Source organism: Colobus angolensis, unplaced genomic scaffold (assembly GCF_000951035.1).
Source record: "Colobus angolensis palliatus isolate OR3802 unplaced genomic scaffold, Cang.pa_1.0 Scaffold159, whole genome shotgun sequence".
Taxonomy (NCBI): domain Eukaryota; kingdom Metazoa; phylum Chordata; class Mammalia; order Primates; family Cercopithecidae; genus Colobus; species Colobus angolensis.
In genome coordinates, this window is record NW_012114699.1 from 763,722 (window position 1) to 785,882 (window position 22,161).

At 38.0% G+C, this 22,161-nt stretch overlaps 1 protein-coding gene across 2 annotated transcripts in view; it reads right to left on the reverse strand.

Annotated features, from left to right (window-relative positions):
• Positions 1-22,161, reverse strand: part of TENM1 (teneurin transmembrane protein 1) — a 630,397-nt gene that overhangs the window by 118,041 nt on the left and 490,195 nt on the right. For both annotated transcript variants that reach the window (XM_011936960.1, XM_011936959.1), the window contains exons 19-20: positions 11,650-11,793; positions 5,102-5,351 (exon numbers count right to left, since the gene is read on the reverse strand). In XM_011936960.1, the coding sequence (XP_011792350.1) occupies positions 5,102-5,351; positions 11,650-11,793 (394 nt within the window). The remainder of the gene's footprint in view (positions 1-5,101; positions 5,352-11,649; positions 11,794-22,161) is intronic.

Consider the following 22,161-nt stretch of genomic DNA (forward strand, 5'->3'; position numbering starts at 1 on the left):
GTCTTTGGGTGAGGTGGAGGGAATTCTTGAGTACCACTGCTAATACATGAGATCAAACTGGGGAGGTAACTACCTATTTCATCTACATGTAGTGCTTGTAGTATTTGTAGCTCCAATGCTGTTGACAAGAGGATGGTTCATGGCCATTTCTGAGATATTTGTAGAGCTCTCAAAGCTCCATTTCCATTTGTTCCTTCAGCGGAGAGCTCTACAAGTTCTCCTGCCTCTCGGCATTCTAACTGCCCCTAAGTGGCTGCTATTCCAGTTCTACTCCATTCCCAGTCAATGACAGGAATCAAGTCCAGAGCACAATGTATGAAATATTAAGCAGTTGCTGGAAAAGAAACAGGAAAATCTCAAGAGAAATTTTCATGTCACATTGACATTTGTTGAATCCAAATTACTTAAGATACCAAAAAGCATTTGCCAGGCTCTTATTTTCTTATCTCTTTCGTTTTTAAGGGAAGGACAAAATAACTATCTAGAGAATAACGAAATCTTGAACAATAGCAGCATGAGGTTTTTATAAAGAATAAATCATTTCCAGTCATGCTTAATGGGTTTTCTAATAGAGTTGTGAAATTAGAAGATGAGAGGGGTACAGGGGGATATTACATATTTGAATTCTTGCAAAGCACTTGATATGGTGTCTCCTGTTTTTACTTATATAATTACCCCTGTTAGTTTCAGAAAACTTAAAAGTGGTCCTGAGGCTATAACAATTTAAAAAGTCAACTAAGTCATAATTGATGAGAAATAGTTGAAGGACTTGTAGATGTTTAGACTGAGGAAGAGAAAGCTCAGGAACCTATGACAGCTCTCCTCACACTTGTGAAAGTTTGTCAGGTAAAAGAGGGAACTGACTTATGTACTGCTTTAGATGCTACCATTTGCCACTACCGAGTGAATTTTTCACAAAGGCAGATTTTGGCTGAATATAAGGAAGAATTTTCTAATGGAGCAGTTCAAAGATGCAATGGATCTTGAGAAGTACTAAAGCTTCCCGTGATTGAAAGAGATCAATGTAGAGACAACAAACCATCAAGCATGGATTGGGCACAATTTTGGACCTGATACCCTCATGGATCCTTCTAATACTAAGCTCACAAATCTGTGATGTCATTTTTGTTCTACTGAAATCTGTGTGTGTGTCTGCATATATATATATGTATGTATACATATATATGTGTGTGCATACACACACACACACATGCATATATAAGTATCTATCTATCTATATATGTAAATACAAGGAGCAAATCCCTAGTGAAACCCACACCTAAACTACCCCACATAGAAGTGAATCTATCTTAAAATTTTTTTCAAGGGATGTATTTTTAAAGTCACAGAGGTTTAATTGTATGATCTTATAAGCTTTCCTTCTTTATTATCTTACCTCAATCTCCCACTGGAAGGAAGCTTTAAGATGTATACATATGAATGAAATCTGCAGGAAACAGGCAAAGTGGTACTATATACTTAAATAATAAGAAATAATATTGTTTCTCTTGGCAGATTTCTAATGATAGTGATATTGCTGACTTTTCCTTTTCCTCCTTGTTCTACCAGTGGGGGACTAGCTAGAGGAAATAAATGATTGGCAACCAATGAAAATGAAGTTATTTTTGAGGTCAGATGTTTCAATTGGAAAGAGTTCAGATCAATAGGGATGAGGCAGAAAATATCTACAGTCTACCAATCTTCAAACTTCCAAGGACATCTGGAATTGCTCAGTGTGGTCCAATATGAAACAAAAAGATCTAGAAGGGCATCCATTAGGGGCAAACTATATGTCCTTCCAAAATGTCATCAAACTTTGGGCTGAGAGCTACACATCTGTGGATCTCTAAACGGTTAAATTGTATGTGTCATGTAAGAGGATGCTCAAGTATAAACCTGAAGTCAATTTTATAGATAGGGAAGAGAACTACTAGAGAACATAGTAGATCATTTACATAATGAATAACCTGATAGGATCAAAATCTGTAAGGCTTTCAATCCCATTCTATAATCATCTGTTGACAATATTGCTTCTCCATTCACGATTTTAAATACAACCAATAACAAAATGGCTATATTAGTCTGTGTTTCCAGGAATCAGATGACTCAACCAAGAAAAGTGACTAATTTGCATAGGGCACAGAGCAATTAAATTAACTGATATCTTAAGAAAAAAACTGGTACAAAGTGAGGTTTTTATCTAAATACAGTAGAATCAATGACCATTATGGTTCTTAAGATAGCACAGCCTTATTAAATCACCTTATTTCTCCGCAGGAAGTTTAAATTTGGAAAATTTATAAAGCAAATACATACATCCACAAATTATATGTACAATGTACAGTACACATATAGGCAACTGATCAGGATAGATGCTTTTTTTTTTTTAAAAAAAAAGTGAATCTAATAAGAGCTATATTAGTTTCTGAGTAAACATGACAGCTAATGACAGCTAATGTGTGCTGACATAAACTGGTTTGATGGTTTTGACTATAGTCAAACAGTTAGGGAGTTACCTGTCAATTAGATCAAAATGGTCATGTATATTCAATTAGCTTATTTCTTTGATGGCCAATCAAACGAGTGTTGGAATAGAGAAGAAATAATTGCCTTTTCTCCTTGAACCTAATGCAGGGGATATTAAACATGAGTCTATAAAAGGGCTTCATCTACAGGGACTGGTTGCTGGTGGGGCAGTGGGAAGTAGGGAACTCTAAGGAAGGGAAAAAATGCAATCCCTTAAATCATATATGCCATTTTGTGTGATTTTGTTTTTCCTAAGGAGAAGGGTCCATAGCCTTCAGTAGATTCTCAAAGGAATCTAACACTAATAAAAAAATGTTAAGAACTACTCAAAAGGATCTCAACTCAGAAAAGCCGGTTAGTTTGAGAAAAGCTCTCAAGCTAAGCGAGAGAGCCTTGATGTGTGAATTCAAAGTGTGTGCATGCCTAAGTGAAGAGCTGAGACAATGAGACAAAACAGTGTCATGGAATAAGAATGAATAGAGGCATTGGATAGTACTTCAAACTGTCAGAAACTAATTTTTCTTTATACTGAGAAAATGAGTTTGCAATTAGAGTCCAAGTTATTCTATTTTATACTTCGAATGGCTTTGTGTTGAAGGTCATAAGGTACTTTGGACTAAAATGCAAATCTGTAAACTGTTAAGGATCCTTGACCAAGAGAGAATCTCATCAATGAATGACAACTGCTCCACTTTAGGTAAATTTACATTTAAATTACAAAGAAAAGGACTAAATTTAGCTAGAGTTTAAAAAATATTAATATAATTTTTGTTTTGCTTTTGTAGATAATTTTACTGTTTTTCCTTTGAGGAGTTAGCTATATAGGGGTTAGCTATACAGGCTTTATAGGGTTAACTATGTAGACTCAGCAAGACAAGGTCTCTGTCTACCTCACAGTCTGGAAGACTGGAAACATTCAGATGTTGAATGAATTGTTCAGTGCTCCCATCTATATTTGGCATTATGTAGATAGAGCATCCCTAGGGTTTTGAAAACAATGTGGACTGTGGTATAAATCATTTCCACATCTAGGCATACAACCAACCATCTGGGCCTTCCTGTTGACTTTCCAGTAAGTAGGTGCCCAAAGAGATGTGCTGCTGGAAATGACAAGTCGCCATGAGGTGTAACATCCTGAGGTACATGAACACTTGATTAGGGTAGGGTGCTATGAATTAGTACCTCTCTAGACTCTCTAAAAGTGCTTTGTCTTTATTATAAAGTCTTAACTTTACAGTCTATTTTTTCATTAGCTAAGGGATTTAACAGCTTTCTTCCCTATGACAGCCTTTGCTATTATAATTAAGAAATGTATTAAAACTGGAGTGAATTAATGTGAAAAGTGGATGGGGGCTTGGGACTAGAAGATTTCACTAGGTGTGAGGGAATAACTCAGTATTAGAAAACGGAGGTATATTCCATAACAAGCATGATAATCTGAAAATTTTTGAGAAATGCCCTTATGTATTCAAATTTACATGCTTGTGTGAAAGTAAGTGTTAAATGAAAATGACCCAAGACTTCTCATGTGTTTTAGTTGGCTTTGATGATGCCACGTACATACGAGTTGTTCTATCAATGTCTCTGCTCTCCAGTCACTATATTTGATCACTATTTGCCAGGTCATTGAGGAGAAGCCTGAAGAAAAAATTGTTTTATGGAATAGTTCATAGGATAGCATCTAGATCTTCTGGAACATAGAGAAACTTTAAGCCAAATGTTCCAGACGCATGTGTCGGGAATACAGCTGTCATAACTAATTAGAAAGAAGGCTCTACCAGTTTACCCGGGGGACAGGAAACAGGTTTGTGTATTCTTAAGGAGATGGGAGTTGAAGCTTCCCTATTCTATAACTCCAGAAGATACACATTTGTGTCTTATAATCTCAGAAAGGGAAGAAATAAGCGAATTAAACCACAGTCAATTTAGTCATAATCTTTGTGGAACTTCAGGATATGGAATACTAAAAGCTACGAATTCCTTACAAAAGGTGTCAAAATACTTTGTACTCTCAAGAAAATTATTAAACCGTGTGAGAAAATCTAAAGATAAGTGCTTTAATTATCATGGGGTAGGGCTTTTAAGGGTAAAGAACCAGTTCTTCCTTCTTTATCATGCCATGAAAACCAGATTTCCATTTTCTTGTTTATGAAATGACCATTTCCAAAGATTGGAAATAAAAACTTACGAAGTTTAGCCTTTTGGATCAGACAGTATCTCTCCCAACTAGAATGGAATAGTTTTGATGAGTCTTCACAGTGGCCAGCAGTGAGTGAGTGACTTACTTGAGTGCTTGGAAGTATTGAGATCCATGTCAGTGTCAGCACCGTATACAGGGAAGGACATACATACAGCGATGTTAACACTTCCTGGTTCTCCAAAGTAGTGCTCAAAGGATCCTTCAAGTAGGAAGAGTGGGCACGTTGACCTTTGTCCCTATTCCTGCATCTTAACTCAGTGCTACAATAGGGGCGATTGCATTTTCTGCTTCTTCTGGCAATGCTTTGTCTTTTCATGTTATCTTGCTTTTTGCTTTATCTGCTAAGCAAATATATAGAGATAAGAGAAGACTTACCTCAATTCCAAAATACTAACAGAGTTCCCCGAGGGAAATATTCTCCTTACAAAATTGAAGTCGCCAACATACACACTGCCATCAGGGCCAGAAGCTAAGGCAACAGGAGCAAAGAGTTTGTTGTTGTGGGCTGGGCCATTGCAATTGGTGCAGGCTACACTCCTTTGGTGTCCATTACCCATTATGGTTGATATGACTGGGGGTTGCTGGGAAATGAACATATTTTCTCCATTCCCTTTATGTATGATTCCTAGATTCAAGGAAAACAAAAAGAGAATTTAAGAAAAGCAATTACCACAAAATAGTGTCTGCAATATTTTAATTTGCTTTTCATCATTCAAAGCAGGAAGGAACTTTGGCCTGGCATAAGAGAACCTGAAAGTGAAACACACACTTTCCTCAGTTTTGTTTAACTGCATAACCACAACAAATAGTAGCATAATGCTTTGCCTCAGTTTGTCCATCTGTGAAGTAGGGTAATGCAACCAGTCCTTATAATGTTGATTCTAAATGACTCAAAGCATTTGATGACTAACTTTTAATGACCTATTCACTCTGGGCTCTGTGAATCATCTGTGGCTACATTTCCATATCTGGCTGGCTCTTTTCTGATGCCTAGCACATACCTGTCTGACTTCAAATTACCCTCACTATGAAACCGGTTCCTGAAAAGAGAATATCAGTCAATTTTAATATTAAGCTTAGCAAAACACAATCAGGAAGGTAATCTACTTCTGTGAAAAGAAAAGAAATCCTACTGCTAGAATGTACTTCAAAGATATATGAAAGAAACTTGAATTTTCCCCTCTTTTGGACCATATCGCACTATCATCAGTGCAGGAAATAGAGATACTGACTTATGAAAATGCTTTGCAGACATTCTGTGTGGGCAATCTCATCCATACCCACAGCTTTAACTCCCATTTCTATATGCTGAAACTTTCTCCCATCCAGAGAGTTCTTAACTGACATGCAATTTCCTTCTAGACCTTTTTACTTGGACCCCCCATAATTACCTCAGACTCAAACATATAAAAACTGAACTCACTATTTTTCTGCAACCCCTCCCAAACCCCGCTCTTCCTCTTGTGTTCCCTAATCATCTTGTGAGTGGTCGTACCATGCATACAATTACCTAAATTGGAAATCTGGATATCACCATGGCTCTTCTTTCCCCCCATTCTTGAAACCGGATTAATCACTAACTCCCATTGAGTCTATCCCTTAAAATGTGTTGAAACCAGTTTCTTCTTCACTATTCCCACATTAGTTTAGTTTTTCTTAACTTCTTGGTCTCCTGGTCTCCATGCATACCCATTTCCAGATCTTCGTCCCCACTCCTGCCATAGAGATTATTTCAGTCTGTGGCTTAATACCTTTCAATAGCTCCATATCCCTTTAGGATAAAGGGCACATTCCTTATTGTTAAGACATACAAAGTCCTTCATGATTTGGCCCTTGACTACTTCTTCAGTCTCCCCTCTCATCATGCTTTCATCTATATCCTGAGATCTAGCCAGAACAAACTACTTATGGTTACTTTCACCTACTTCCATTCCTCTATGTTTTTGTCCATGCTATTATCTTTATCTTGAATGCCTTCCTCATCGTGTCTGCTTGGGGAAGTTCTATTCATCCTTTAAAGCTCAGCTCAAGTTTTCCTCAATGCTCCATCAAGGCAGAGTCAGTTACTCCCTCCTCTGTGTGCCTATAGTTTGTTTTCCATAGCTCTGTTACAACATTTATCACATCGTGTGATACAGTTTTTATTACTTCTCTGTCTTTCTCATTAGAACATGAATGAGTTCCTTGAAGGCAGATCCTCTATCTTACTCCTTTCTATATTTTAGTGCCAGTCCCTGTGGCCAAATCATTATAAGTGCTCAGTAAATGTTGAAAATAGGCTTTGAGTTTCTCATAGTTTCCTTGTCTAAATTCCAATGATTTTGCAAGCCTGCTGAGCCTGGGCAGAAAATCCAAGGAACAAGTACTGCTGTGCTAAATGGCTCAAGTCAGCCCAGAATGAGCCAGGGCAGGTGAAACATCCATGTTGTGGGAAGGCATGCCCACGTGTCAGACTGAAGTCACTGATAGCAAATGAACGGATGCAGTTATACAGTTAAACCTTATTTTTTTCTCCCTTTCCCCCCACTGTCTATCTCCTTGCATTGCCTTTTATTCTCCCTGAACATTTCCTGAAATGTCTCCTTATTTTTCTTCCAACTTTTGGTACCACAGTCCTACCATAGAAACTATTGATCACTCTAAGGTAGGAACATTGCTGGCAAAAATAAACAAGAGGGTAAAACATGCTACAATACCATGGTGGCAATATATGGTTGGAAAGAGCCTTCCAGCAAACAAAAATCCCATCCGTCATATAGTATTTGGATTTCAAATTTAAGTATTTTTACTTTTCCTTCCAGGGCGATTTCTGGCTACTTTTGCAACATATAATTTGCAGGAGCAGCTGTGAGTTTATGCCCTAACAAATTGGTCTTTTATTGCAGAACTGTGAGATTTCTTGAGGATCACTACTTTCTTATTATTTTATTAATAACTTTATTAGGTAGTAGAGACCTTTCTTAAGATTTAGAATAGTTAATTAAGTAAGATTAATAGGACTGAAGTTCATTTCCCAAAAAACATTTAGTTGCAGTGTGGTCAGTATTGTAATTCAAATAAATGAGGAGGAGGTGAATGAGAACTGGAATGACAGTTGCACAACACCATTGAAGAGAAATCTCTTGATGATTGCTAACAGAATATTCTACAAACGAGATATGTTCTTTAAAAAATGAGGAAACCACTGTTTAGCATGTCAGTATTTCAGCAATGCACTGTAGTGTATATCATTCAAAAATCTTTCCAATTATTGGCTTGGAAATACCAGATTTGCTATTAACATCTATTTTCACAGGTAGATCTCCACTTTTTTTATATCAATATAATGGTATAGTTAACAATTACCCTCAAAATGACATGTTATTACCAGGCTCCTGGCAATTTTAAAACTAAAGATGGCTATTCTAAACCATTCTTCTAAGCCTGCAATTCTAAAACTCCCCTTTTCTATTAGAAAGCCCAACACTCCATCAAAGAAGAAGAATGATTAAAGGAAATAAAACATAAGGCAATGTACTTTCTGATTACATCTCAACAATTGATGTCTGGCTTTCATGCAAGGTACTAAAGTGCCCGTGTACTGAAATTACCATTCCTGTTTAAAGCTGAAGCAATCAAAACAAAAATAGGCAATCCCCTTTTGTATTGCCCTGGAAAAATAGATCATTTTGAAGGGTGTTTTTGTTGTTTCAAGAATCTGTTTAACCTTCCATTACACAGAACCAGGGCATACCATCTAGCAACCATGATTTAATACCAATTCTTTTGCAAAATGTTGTTTTGAAAATATTTTGTTTATGTTCCTAGAAATCTTGATCAATTACTGCTGCCTCCTTTCCAGTTTCTTCTGCCACACATGCTCATTTTGAAAAGGGAATCAAATGATCCTAGGACAATACACATTATTTATGTGAAGGCCAACTTCCTGCTAAGGATTGGGCGTCTTGTTTACAGTTAACGAAACCCCACTGAATGGGGCCTACTGCACATTTTATCTTCAAAGTTTTCCTTTTCTTTGCCAAAAAGCCAAGTCCACTGTATAATAAGGTAAGCATACTTTTAAACATACTAGTCATACCCTCTTGCTACTTTGTTCAGAACTTCTTTTGATGCTTATAAATATGTCTGAAATAAAAAATCTCCTTGAAAGCCAGTGGGTGGTGCTTTATGCTGATTTCAAGGAAGAAACCATTTTTCAGATTTATGAACAACAAAGAGACACAACACATATTTCTCTCAGTACTTGACTGAGTGGACATAAACACAAACTGGGAGGTATGCCAGTGTGATCAATGGATATTTACTTCTCCTCCCAGTAAAACCATTTGTCGGCAAACTACTGGCTTATTTTGGAGGATAAGTTAAAAGAAATTCTTTTCCAATTTCGAGACAGATGACAATACCCAGTTAGTGCCCTAGATTGTTCTTTTTGATAATTTTAGACACTCAACTGGCAGGAAACCCTAGGGGATATGTTTGATAAAAGATATACCAAACAAATAGCTTAGTTCTGTAACAGATATGCACAACTTTCTTATAATTTTAAAGAACTGAGTTTTCTTAAAATGAATGAATATACCCTCTTTATAATCACTAAGAAGATGTACTTAAAAGGAATAATGTTGAAAACCACAAGTTTCTGGTGTTTTTATCTCAGTGAAAATCAGAACCATCTTTATATATCAGGTCTAATATTTGGGAAACAATTCTCCACAACCAATGGTTAATTGTCAGGTAATATAATTGCAGCAACGGAAATGACAAAAGGTCTGAAAACACTGCCCGCTAGAAACTACCCATTGCATAATGATTTTGGAGCCAAAGAAAACTGAGGAATAGACTGGCAGCAGACATCCAGTCTAATTACAGGTGTCTTTTTAACTAGTGAGAGGAAACTGGGGGAAGATAGATTCTTGTTTTTAATCTGCTATCTGTCTTTGATCAAAAAAGCAGGATGCCTAAAGAGTTACGTTTTTTCCAGAGAGAAGTGGAGTGGGGGAATTTGGAGAGACGTTGCTCTTGCCTTAATCAGTCAGAAAAGACGTCTGACCCGAGGGGGAAAGAGCATTGCTTTCTAAATTGGTCTTCCCAAAGCTGCTCCGTCACACTTATCATTCCTGCCTCTAAAACTGCCTTTGTGGGTGGGATTTAGACTTCGAAAACATCCCAAGAGAGGTTTTCGTGTCCAAGGTCAGGCTGAAAGGCAGCAGCAGAGCTGGCTTCAGATCTGTTTCCTGGCAAGTGTGATGAGTTCTTGGTTGGAAATACGCGTCTACAAATGAGATGATAAAATGAACAAATGTTCCTTTTTAAAAACCTATCCAAAGGAAGGCTTCTTTCTCAGAATAAATTTCTCAGAAAGGTAGAAACACAAAGCAGATTTAGTGGGGCTGTGAATGAGCACACACAATCTTTTGGAGGTGATAAAAATATTCTAAAACTGGGTTGTGGTGATGGTTGCACAACTACAAATTTACTAAAGATCATTGAAGTGTACACTTATAATGGGTAAATTTTATGATGTACAAATTATACTTCAATAAAGCTGTTAAAAATTCTCAGAAATAACTTGATGCCTATTACCTAAAATGTAATTACTGGTGAATTAGGGGTGGAGATAACACATTTGTGGAAATCGGGGGGCCCCAAAGCCAACTTTCTGAATGACTCCCTTCTGTTGTGAATGTTTCAAGTCTATGTGAAGCAAATGGTAAGAGGATACAAGACTGGGAGCACACAGCCGGGGGCTGGCTCGATTGAGGTCATTTCCCACTTTGTGTTTAATGTCAATGACAGGCATTTGAAAGAGACAATCCATACAAGCCAATAAAAGTGAGTGGAAAAGAAACGGCTGCTTAAAATGTCAAACTCTTTCAAATCAAAACAAAAAACCTAATAATTTAATAAGTGGCATCTGCCCTTTCATTTTTGTACTTTTAAAACTATGGCTTTCCTTTTGACAACAGAAAAAAAAGTTGACATTTTATATCTCATCCTGAATCTTTGCTCTTAAAAAAATAAACTGTTTGATATGGAATTCAGAATCTTCCTTGAAGGAGGGGAAAGAGGTATAATGGGGCATACAGCAATAGACTCATTCACCTTCAGAGTACCACACTGGGACTGTAGTAGGCGGTCTCTTTCTATGGTTGAAGTAAATCTGGTTAGCTTTGCCATTCAAAATTTCTCAGCCTGTGGGGCTCGTTGACATAGCTGATTTGACTATGGTACAGATGAAGTGATATCATGGGTGTGATTATAAAATGGATCTCTTAGCTTTGGTCAGTTCATGGCCTTATAAGATCGCCTGGCCTTAGCCACCTGTTCCATAAAGTTAAGATGGATACAAGGATGGCTGGATGGAAGTGTGTAGGGGCCTCAACACATTCTGATCCCTAATTCTGGAAAAATAACCCAATGTACATGTCCTATTATAGCTTGTTCAGAATCTGTCTCTTTAGATGAAAAGGGATATGATTCCACAGTAGACGTTCAGAGGAAAGCTGTATGAAAACACCAGTGACGGGTTTCCCACTAAGATGCAACAGGAGGTGAAGGAACTTGGATGAAGGAGTTATAACCAGGGTAGCAAACTCAGTTTGTCTGGGAAAAGCACAAACTCAGGGGCCACCTCTGCTCCCCTCTCCTGATTTATTTAACATTTAAATTGCAAACAAGGAGAACAGCAGGGAGAGTGGTCCAAAGAAGGGATAGATTAAGATGAGAGTGTTCTGATTCTTACCACACTAACAGTAATTCAAAATAGAATTATTACATTTGAAAGGAAATGTACTAATGCGGTCATCTCTAAGTAGTATTCTTACAAGTAATTTTTATCTTGTACTTTCCAAATTTTCTGCAATGAATATGTATTATACAGCATTAGGAAAGTAGTATTAATAAAAATTTAAAAAGCTACTTACCACTTTGAGGATTCAAAATGTGATGCTTATTCAAAGACCAGCCTCCTAGGTTAGAAGCATCCATCTCAAAACCTTGTAAAACGACTGTCCTTTGCTCCCAGAGAATAAAGTCAGGGCATGTTTCATATTCATATCCCACAGATACTGCAGACAAAGAGTTAACAGCACATTAGAAAATTGTAAAATATTTGCTTCATGTTTATATTAGTTGACAATTCTGTGGATATTACATTGGCTACTGAATTCTGATTAGAGTTGAAATTTGACTGCAAATTTCTTTCACCTAGCACAGTACAACTTGTATCTAGCATAGCATTGGTCACTCAAAAGCGATCAGTGCATATTGGATAAATATAAGAAGGAGTGAGTAAATAAATGCTTTTATTAGGTCGGTACCATATGTTTATGGACATTAAGCTTTATTTTGGGCTTCTGGGTTGGAGGCTATGCTGTAAAACTGAAGAGAGTCACTTTCTGCAGGATTAAGCTGTGGTAGTATAATTTCTCTCCACCTTTGTAGGAGAAGAGCAGGTAGGGCTAGTTTTTCACCACTATAATGAAAAATGCACTCAGGAAGCTGCCTTTGGAGTACTAGTTCACTTATACAGCAAACAACTACATATGAAACTAATAAAAATGGATTTGCCTAATTTATGTTTTCCTGTGGTAACTGGCTTTTGGTTTGCTGAGAAGACCAAGTTTGCTTAGAGTGATGCAAGTGTAAATTCCACTTTGTGCACATTATGTTTTGGTTTCTGCATATAACTAACCAATGGGACATCACCCAACATTTGGCTTCAACTGCTATGCAGCACAGATGTTGTGCATTAAACTTGGAACCCTGGTATGCTACTGAAATGGGAAATGCAGAATATGGTAGCTTGAGTGTCTTTGCTCTACTGAACTATGTATAGCTCAAGTATACCAAGTCCTAGCCATTTTCCCTCTTGGTAAACCTGCTTACCTGTTGGAACCCCAGATTTCTGATTCTTAAATTTACAATGCTTTCTATCCTCATAATGTTCTAAGCCTGAGAACACTGGCTCATTATACTGCATATCCTGAAGCGGCTTGCCTCCTCTCTCGCAGCTTAAAATAGCCCCTATTGGTCTGTGGTCTGCCATTGCTTTCGAGTACCTGCCTCTACCTGACTCTTCAGATGCCCCTGAAGAGCTCAGTCCTTCCTTTGTTATTTGGTTATGAAAACTGGAAATGAAAATGGGTGCTTAAACAATGCCAAACCATAGGTCCAAAAGGGAAAAAATAAAGCCAACTAGTTTTGGTTTTTGGCATTAGGTGAAGGGAAAAGATGGTAATTTTAGTCAAACTGATTTGTATGTTCATGTGCATGTGTGTGTGAGCACATTCACAGACAAGCCAAAAGTCCCTGTAATCACAAATACCCAACTCTCTGACTTTGTGGATCATTTGTGGCCAATTTTAAATTGCAGGCAGGCTTCTTTTTGTCCTCCACTCTACCAAAGCTTATAATAGGGATCAGGGCCATCTTCATGGGTATGACCCATGCTTAGGAGGGCTCCACACTTGGTTTAATGCTCTCCAGTCACTGTCTTGACATTTGTAATACTTTTTAAACAAGGGGCTCTGTATTTTCCTTTTCATTTCACTGGGCCCCGCAAATTATGTAGCCATTCCTGGCAGGGATGCCCTTCTATCAGCCATCAGCTGGTAAAGACTCATGAAATGCAAACTCATTTTAATATTATCCTCAACCAAGCATTATTAGCAAAGGAGGCCAATGGACGGGGGGTGGGGGATGAAACTAATCATCTATGCCAATGCTGTTCTCTATTAACAGTGGAAATAGACTCTCAGAGGGGAAAGGAATCTCAAAGATAATCTAGTTCAAGTTACACTTATGGTACAAATCAATACTGTCTACAGTCTCCGTGATATCTCATACAGCCCTTCTACTTGCAAAAACAACTCTGGTAAAGTGCAAAGTGTTGGTTTTGGACCAAGAGTCAGAAAAGACTTCAACTCTCAGGTCTATCATTAACTAGCTGTGTGGGCTCAGGCAAGTTATTCTCCATCTCTGGAGTTGGGCTTTTCACTGGTAGCATAGTGGGAGGGAGTGACTAGAATTGGTGGTTCTTGGATGCTTTTGGGTCAGGGAACACTTTGTTGTGAATCTAATTAAAGTTATGGACATTCTTCCTAGAAAAATGCATACTAATACAAAATTTTGTATATAACTCTAGGGAGTTCACTGACTTTCTGAAGTCCAAATAAAGATCTCAGATCAAAGACAACTGTAGTAGACAATCCTTTTAATCCTTCTTTAGCACTAACACTCTAAATTGCATTCTTTCTAGATTACATTTGATAACTTCTGGTTGAGGATCAAACCCCAAAGCCAAATAGAACACTGAATCTTATGCTGGAAAAATCAGGTGGTTAGAGAGCACACTGAGGGCCATGTTGGTGTGTAGGATAACACAGCTTCTGCTTCTCCTGCCAACATTTAAAAGTCTTGATTAATAAATAATCACAATGACAATAATTACAAGTTCCCTTAAAGCCATCATCTCCTTCCCCACAGTGCTCCTGGCAATTACTGGATCTGCCTTCTGTACATTGTAAGTCTGGTGAGCTCTCCTAGAATCCCTCCTCCGGAAGGTGATTGCGCAGTTTTGCAAATAAGTAGTGTGCCCTGGTGACCTGTGATGGTGGTTTGGAGCCTGCTTTTTCTCTCTCAGTAACAGTTAAAGATCCTCCCAACTCTGCAGCAGGAAATGCTTACATAAAGCATCAATTAAGGAGTTCTCAGTGCAGTGGTAATGAGACATACGTATTCTTTTCACCTCCTCCTATCTGCTCTCTGAATTGCTCTCCAGTCCACAACAAAAAAGTGCATTGGCTGCAAACCTCACAATTATATTACTTTTTTTCCCCAGTCACAGCAAATAGCAACAAGGCAACCACTTACTAAGTTCCCTCTAATTTTTATTAGATTTACTTTCCCCCAAGAAAGCTCTATGAGCTAATGAAGTTATAATTTCTATTTAAGACTTGTCCAAAATTTCCAGCTGACTTTAATGAGAATAGCTGTGTGTCGGGGTATTTTCATATGTGGTTCCTTGCTCAGAGTAACAAGGCAAAGTTTCTTTCTGACAGCAGCCCACTTTAACATAATCCTGGAACTTGCAATCAGCTTATGAGAAGGCAAATGTTTCACCCCATGGAGCTTCTCTCCAAGCTCACAAGAACTAGCAAATACAATAGCAACTAATCCTAGACTTTCTGTCATGGAAGCAGACGATAATGTACTAAATGCCTACTTTTTTCATATAATTAAATATAGGGAAAAAAGGTTATACTGGAGCTGGCACTGAAAATGCTGTCTTGACACCATGCTCTGCCTGACACTATGACAGCTGAGCCTCAGCTAAATAAGCACAGTGGACCACTACCATTTCCTAGGCAGCCTGTTGTCTATCACGTCTGATCATCAACATAGCATGGTACAGGGCACAGATTCAGTCTCTAGCACTCTGGAGTAGGGACTAGGGAGAAGAGTGTAATAGAAAGGAAAAAGAAAATTCATCAGCATCTCAGAGAAGCTGTAGAAAGTAGACGAGACTCGCAGTGAGCAGGAATAAGTGGATAAGGGGTCCTGGACTACACTTCCCAGGGGTTAGCATAATGGGTTCATGCTGGTGTGCATATATTGAGAAGGCAGTCGAGAGTGAGTAATTATTACGGAACAATACTATCTCTGAGCCATGTGATCACCTCCCTTGTGACTCTTCTAATTCCATCTGGATTTCTGCCTTCCTGTATTCTCTCCTCCACCTCCACACAGAGATATTAACGGAATGTTCAATAACCAAGAGTCACTAATTGTCAAGATAGTCTTGTTACTTTTGCAGAGGATTCTATCCTCTGGTCACAGGACTGCACCTCTGACTTTACTGTTAGTCATCTTGCAAATATTACACTGGCTTGTAAAGAAGACTGAGTAAAAAATTGTAGCTTGCTCCTCCAAAGCCATTTGACATTGGAAAAATGACTGAATGTTCATTCTGCTTATCAGAGCAGCAGCATTTGTATGACATGGGGATGGCAAGAAGGCTGAGGGTCACGGCGTCTCTGATAACCTAGTTTAGTTACTGTGACATTCATCTATAAGGGATAGGATAGGAGATTGACATTAAGTAACCAAGGTAAAGGTGCCATGCAGTGAAGCTGATGTGTGAAATATGACAAGATTAAGCAGATGACTTTCAACAGCTTCAGGCTAAGGCTTCAGAATTTATAATGGTTGCATTTATGAAGGCAATATATAATTAAAAGTAGTTTGATAGTCAATGTGAGAAATTTACATGTTATCTTCATGAACTCAGGGAACATCTAAAAATAATTTCATGATATTTAAAAGGTACTTAATGACAAGATTAAAATCTTCTCCAAAAGGAATTATTGAATATAATAATAAATATTTTCTATTTTTTTAAAATACAAGATAAATGCAAAAACAAAAACAACAACAAAAGACAAAAAACCTAAAGAACCAAATGAAGACCATGGCAACAATAGACCAATATACTATGTAGACAAAATGCTATCTATTTAAAACAAGTACCTGCTCTCAGAGATTCTTCTATCTTTCCCTATTCTCTAGTGATTTATCATAGGATAAGATGAGCCCAGAGGCTCCTCAATTTGACACACTGCCCAGTGGCTTGAAATGCTTTGTTTATCTATTATTTCTAGCTTACTAAGAGTGTCAGAATCAGGTGTTGAATTTTCATCAAGTGTTTTTTTGGCACTTACAGACATATTCACACAGTTTTCCCCTTTAATCTGTTAAGACAGTGAATTATAGCAATAGATTTCCCAATGTTGAACCATTTTTCTCGCCCTAAAATAAACTTTACCTGGACATGATGTATTATCCTTTCAGTGAATCACTGGATTTGGTTTGGCAATCCCTTACTTAAGATCTTTACCCTACCTATTTACAAAAATAAGGGTTAAACATGATAGTGTTAGAGTGAGGTAGTTGAATGAAGAGAAAGTACAGGTAGGAAATTAAAATAATCCAGGAGTGAGATAGCTATGCAACACTTTTGCCAAGAGGTTACATACAGTAAAACCTAATATTATGAGATTTTTTTTTTTCTGGCTGCTTTGTCCAAGTCTAGCTGTATAAAAGCCAACATGGATAACCTATATTGCCACCAAAGGCAGAGTGATACACTGGCTCATGTAAAACATTTGTGAGTGCCTTTGTGTACTTGGGCACTGCTCTCCTCTCTCTGGGCAGACCCACCTTTCCATTACATAGGCAAGGCTAAGGGATCACCCTGATCCTCTATCAGTATTCATTTCTTTGTTCGGTCATTCAGCAAATATGCAATATTTCATGGGTACCTCTTGTTGACAGGCAGTTTGTGGGGCACTGGGGATATGAGGTTGAACAAGACAGCATCCCTCCCCCCAGCGGAGGTTATATTCTAGTGGGAAGAACAAATATAAAAGTAAAACAAATACACACACACACACACACACACACACACACACACACATTGTAATAAAGGTTATGATGGGAAAATGCTGAGCATTATGAGAGAGCGTAACCAGGAAATTTGTGTTGAACTGTGGAGGCAAGGAAAAGCCTCTTTACCAAGAAGGGGCTTACCTTTATAGGGAAGGGCATTCTAGGCAGAGAGAGTGGCATGTGTGGAAGGCCTTGAGACTTGGTAGCTTTGAGAAATTTAAAGCAGGTCAGGGTGGCTAGAGAGTCAGTTTCTCTCCAGTGCATCAAAAACAAGTGAAGAACAACAACCCTCCCTGTCCCTACCCAGTAAAAAATTGTAAGATTACTATCCCCTAGCAGTATTTAGGCATATTTTGGGGCGAGGAAGAGGTTTTGGAAATAGACTCACTTTGAAAATGGACTGGCTATCCTTTGAAACAATGTGATTGATTAAAAGGGATTCAATATTGTGATGGAAAGTGAGGTGCTGTTATTCAATGACGCAGAAAACCTTCACCAAGCTGCTCTATGTGCCAGGCAGGTGATCTGTGAAGCACTGGAGATATACTGAATATTATACAGGGCAGGATAATTTTTCATGTGAGAGAAGCCACACCTTGAAGGATTACCTACTTTCTGGAATTTTTTCATTTTTTAATTTTTTAGACAGAGTTTCACTCTTGTTGTCCAGGCTGGAGTGCAGTGGTGTGATCACAGCTCATTGTAACCTCCGCCTCCCAGGTTCAAGCGATTCTCCCGCCTCAGTCTCCCAAGTAGCTGGGATTACAGGCATGTACCACCACTCCCGGCTATTATTTTTATTATTATTATTTTTAGTAGAGACGGCGTTTCACCATGTTGGACAGGCTGGTCTTGAACTCCTGACCTTAGGTCATCTACCCGCCTTGGCCTCCTAGAGTGCTGGGATTACAGGCATGAGCCACCGCGCCCAGCCTACTTTCTGGAATTTTTATCAACGGTCTCCCTAATAATTACCACAAAATAATATGCCTTGCATTTGTATAATACATAACAATTAAATATGTTTTTGTGCATATGACCTAATTTGAAGACTCAAAAACTCATGAGGAAACTACATTTACTCCAGTTTGATAGATATCATAGAGACTCAAAGAAATGAAGTTATTAAGTCCAAGGTTGCATGGCTAGTAAATGGCAGAGCCAGAGCTCAAACCCAGCAACTCATAGGCAAATGTTTTCGTCTACTATGCTAGATAACAGCTATTAAGGGGGAAGACCCACAATTCAGTAGTGCTAAATAAATAACTTTTTATTTGTTCAGAATTTAAGGGACAGGACTGGAAGCTAGGGATAACCTTGAAGTAGAAGTGCCATGTAACCCAAATGGCCAAAAATGGTGCTTGGTTATGTTGTTTTCTTGATGTAATTATTAACAGTATCTCCTTTTACTCTCAAAAGGATCTGGTTTGAATGATAAATTATGCGGTCACCCAATGTTGAAAGGATACCTCCATAGTCCCCTCTGATATGGGTTGATAGAGGGGACCAGAAGACAAGAACAGTCATAAATGCTGATCTGGAAAATAAGTCACATGGTTTGATAAGTCATTTAATTTTTCTGTTTCTGGGCTTATCATCTTACCAATGGCTTTCAAACTTTCAGGTCTGAAAGTCATGATAAGAAACACAATTTGTTAATTGTGACTCAGCATCCACATGGGGAGATACACACACACACACACACACACACACACACACACACACACACTTGAAACAAAATTTTCCAAGACAATACTGTCTTTGCAGCATCACATTCTGGTGTGTTCTATTTAATTCTGCTCACTTCGGTTCTATTATATTCCATCACATTCTATTCAATTTTTCAAAACAAAAGTGCTGATTGACTCACCAAATAGATTTCACAATCTACTAATGGGCGTGACCAGCAGTTTGAAATGGGCACAAGACCACTTGCTTATGAAAATATTAGTGAAGGCCATTTGAAAACCTTGGTAGGAACTCTCACTTTTGGAAATCCTATCTTATATCTTATAAGACATATTAAAATGTATACAACTCATATCCTACATTAAACATATTTCATATGTAAGGATGAAAATTGAGTTGTAGTTCACAAGCTGACATGATGCTCCATTTTTCAGACACTTATTTAAACATTTATTAATGTTGATTTTCACATTTCCTTTTCATCTTTTGGTGACAATAAACTTGTGTTTTAGGTAGCAAACATTTTGTAGGTCTTTGAAAAACTCATATCCTTGGCACTGTGCCTATAAAGTTGAATGGATAAAACAGCCCTGCTCTCAGTTAACGATTATGAATTCATGAGTGGGGAGAAATGATGAAAGATTATTATATCTGTTAGCTTCTCTGACAGAAAACCACTGGGGCGTTGAATTGGGTACCCAGTAAGGTGGGTTAGTTACTTTAGTGAGGAGAGGCAGCATTGAAAGGCATACAGAACTCAGGACTGGGAGACTCGAGTTTGAATCCCTGCTCTGTACAGGACTCTAGGCCAGTTACTTTTCTTTCTGACCCTCCCCTCTGCAACATGAAGATCATACTAATTCTGCCATGCCTACCAGGCAGGAATGTTATAAGGATTAAAATGAGATAATGTATGTGAAAGTAGTTTGCAAATTGTAAAGCACTACCCATTTGTTATTAAAATATTCAGTGGATATTGCTATTTTTGTGGCTGCCCAACCTGCTTAGGTTTTACTGAAGGGAAATTTATGAACGCTAAAGCATCGTTCTCAGGAATGTTTTGTGTGCACAAAGCAACCATAGCTTAGCACCTATTACTATTAATGTTCCCCTGTTTCTCTCTAACACAATTTAGACAGACTCCTATGTGTCGTGAACCTTTAGGAAGTGTAGTTCTCCCAGAAACACCATTTTTTGTTGCCAAACTACTGTACTAAATAATTATGCAATTGTTGTTGCCAATAACCTTGAAGAAAAATAGAACTGTTTATGGCAGAGCTACTAACAGTGGATGGCTGATTTCCTGAACTTCCAGGACTTCAAACTGCTGCAATATAATTTAATTAAAATAAAGACGAGGCAGAATACATTATTACATATTGATAATGTATGCAGACACAGGCGGACATCGGGAATTATTTTGACAAAATTCACATAATGGATGCAGATCAGAGCCCCTGAACAAGCCAGTTTGTCAAATTAAATAAGCCATCTCTAGAATTTTAACAGCCCTGTGAACTTAACAGTAATGATTTTTTTTTTTTACATTGTTTTGCAAGCAGCAGAGTTGGGAAAGAAACCAAATAAAATACAATGATTTCCAGACATCGTACTTTATTTAGAATCAAAGAATAAAGCACTAAGTCCAAATTATTTAAAACGCTCACATGGAGTTTTTAGCAGGGGAGGCTTGTCTGTGTATCAGACAACAAAATCTTTAAGCCGGATGAACTAGTGATTGTGGCTTTTGTACTGGAACCCTGGGGATGATTTTACTCTTCTTCTACTTGATCAATATTGTACTTGGATTAATCAATCTTATCAGTTACCATTGATACTTCTTCAAGGAAGGAGTTCATACAACCCCTGTTTTTAATTTACTCACTCTGGTATTATCCCTTCAGTTGCAAAGTCTGTTTCCTTACAAACAATGGTGGTATATCCTAGGATCTCAAGCACTTCTTTTCTCATTTTCGCTGTCCCTCAACACTCTATTCTTCTCCTGTGATATTCTAGCCCTTAGAGATTACACCAATTCCCAACAGCCGAGCTACATGGAAAACAAGAGTCCCACATTTCAAATTAATTTAGATATTCACCATCACTTTAAATTCAGCTTGTTTAAACCTGAACCCTTCTTTCTCCATCACCCAGAAGTGAGTGGACCAGAGATTCATATTTAACTGGCATGGGAGGAAAAAGAGTGGGAGACCTTTCTAGTCACAGTTTTAACCAAAATCCTTGCTCTAACTGGACTGCATGAATGCCGATCATATCTTATATTAGTTTCCAATCTCTGCTGTAACAAATTACCAAACACTTAAAAGCTTCAAACAAGAAAAATTTCTCATCTTGCAGTTATGGAGGTCAGAATTCTCAAATGGGTCTCACTGAGCAAAAATCAAGGTGTCAGCAGGGCTGAGTTCCTTTCCAGAGGCTCTAAGGGAAAATCCATTTCTTTGCCTTTTCCAGCTTCTAGTAGCTGCTTACATGCCTTAGTTTGTGGCTCTCTTCCCTCATCTTCAAAGCCAGTAATGTTGCATCTCTCTGTGCCTTTCTTCCACAGGTATATCCTCATGTAACTCTGACCTCCCCTTCCACTCCCTTCTCTACTTGTAAGGACCCTTATGACAAATTGAGCCTACTCAGATAGACCAGGATAATCTCTAATCTCAAATCAGAAGTTAACAATCTTAATTTCATCTGTAAGCTTAATTCTCTTTTGGCATGCAACATAACATATTCATAGTTTCCAAGGATGGAAATCTTTGTGGGGGTGGCTATTATTCTGCCTACCAAATAGTTATACTAGTATTTCTGAATCTGAAGCAAATCTGAAAAGTGTCAGATACAGCACTGTTGCTGGTGCAAAATTGAGTCTATTTCTTCCCATATCAGTTAAGTGATTATAAAATATCGCCAGGAGTACAAATAGACATTTCCATTTCCTTCTTTGTTTATTTAGATTTAATCATAAATATTAAGGTATCAGCTCAATGGTTGCATATTTGATCCTATTTGTTTCCATTCATTTATTATCTGAACTATTTATCATCTACTGTGTTCTTACAGAGCTCACAATCCATCTTCAGAGTAGTAGATTCTCCAACTTCATTCTACCAACTGTTCACAAGTTTTACCACTGTCAGAAAATGGATCTTTCGAAAACATTATGCCATGAAAAACAAGCCAGACACGGCGGAGCAAGATGGCCGAATAGGAATGGCTCCAGTCTCCAATTCCCAGCGCGAGCAACACGGAAGACTGGTGATTTCTGCATTTTCAACTGAGGTACTGGG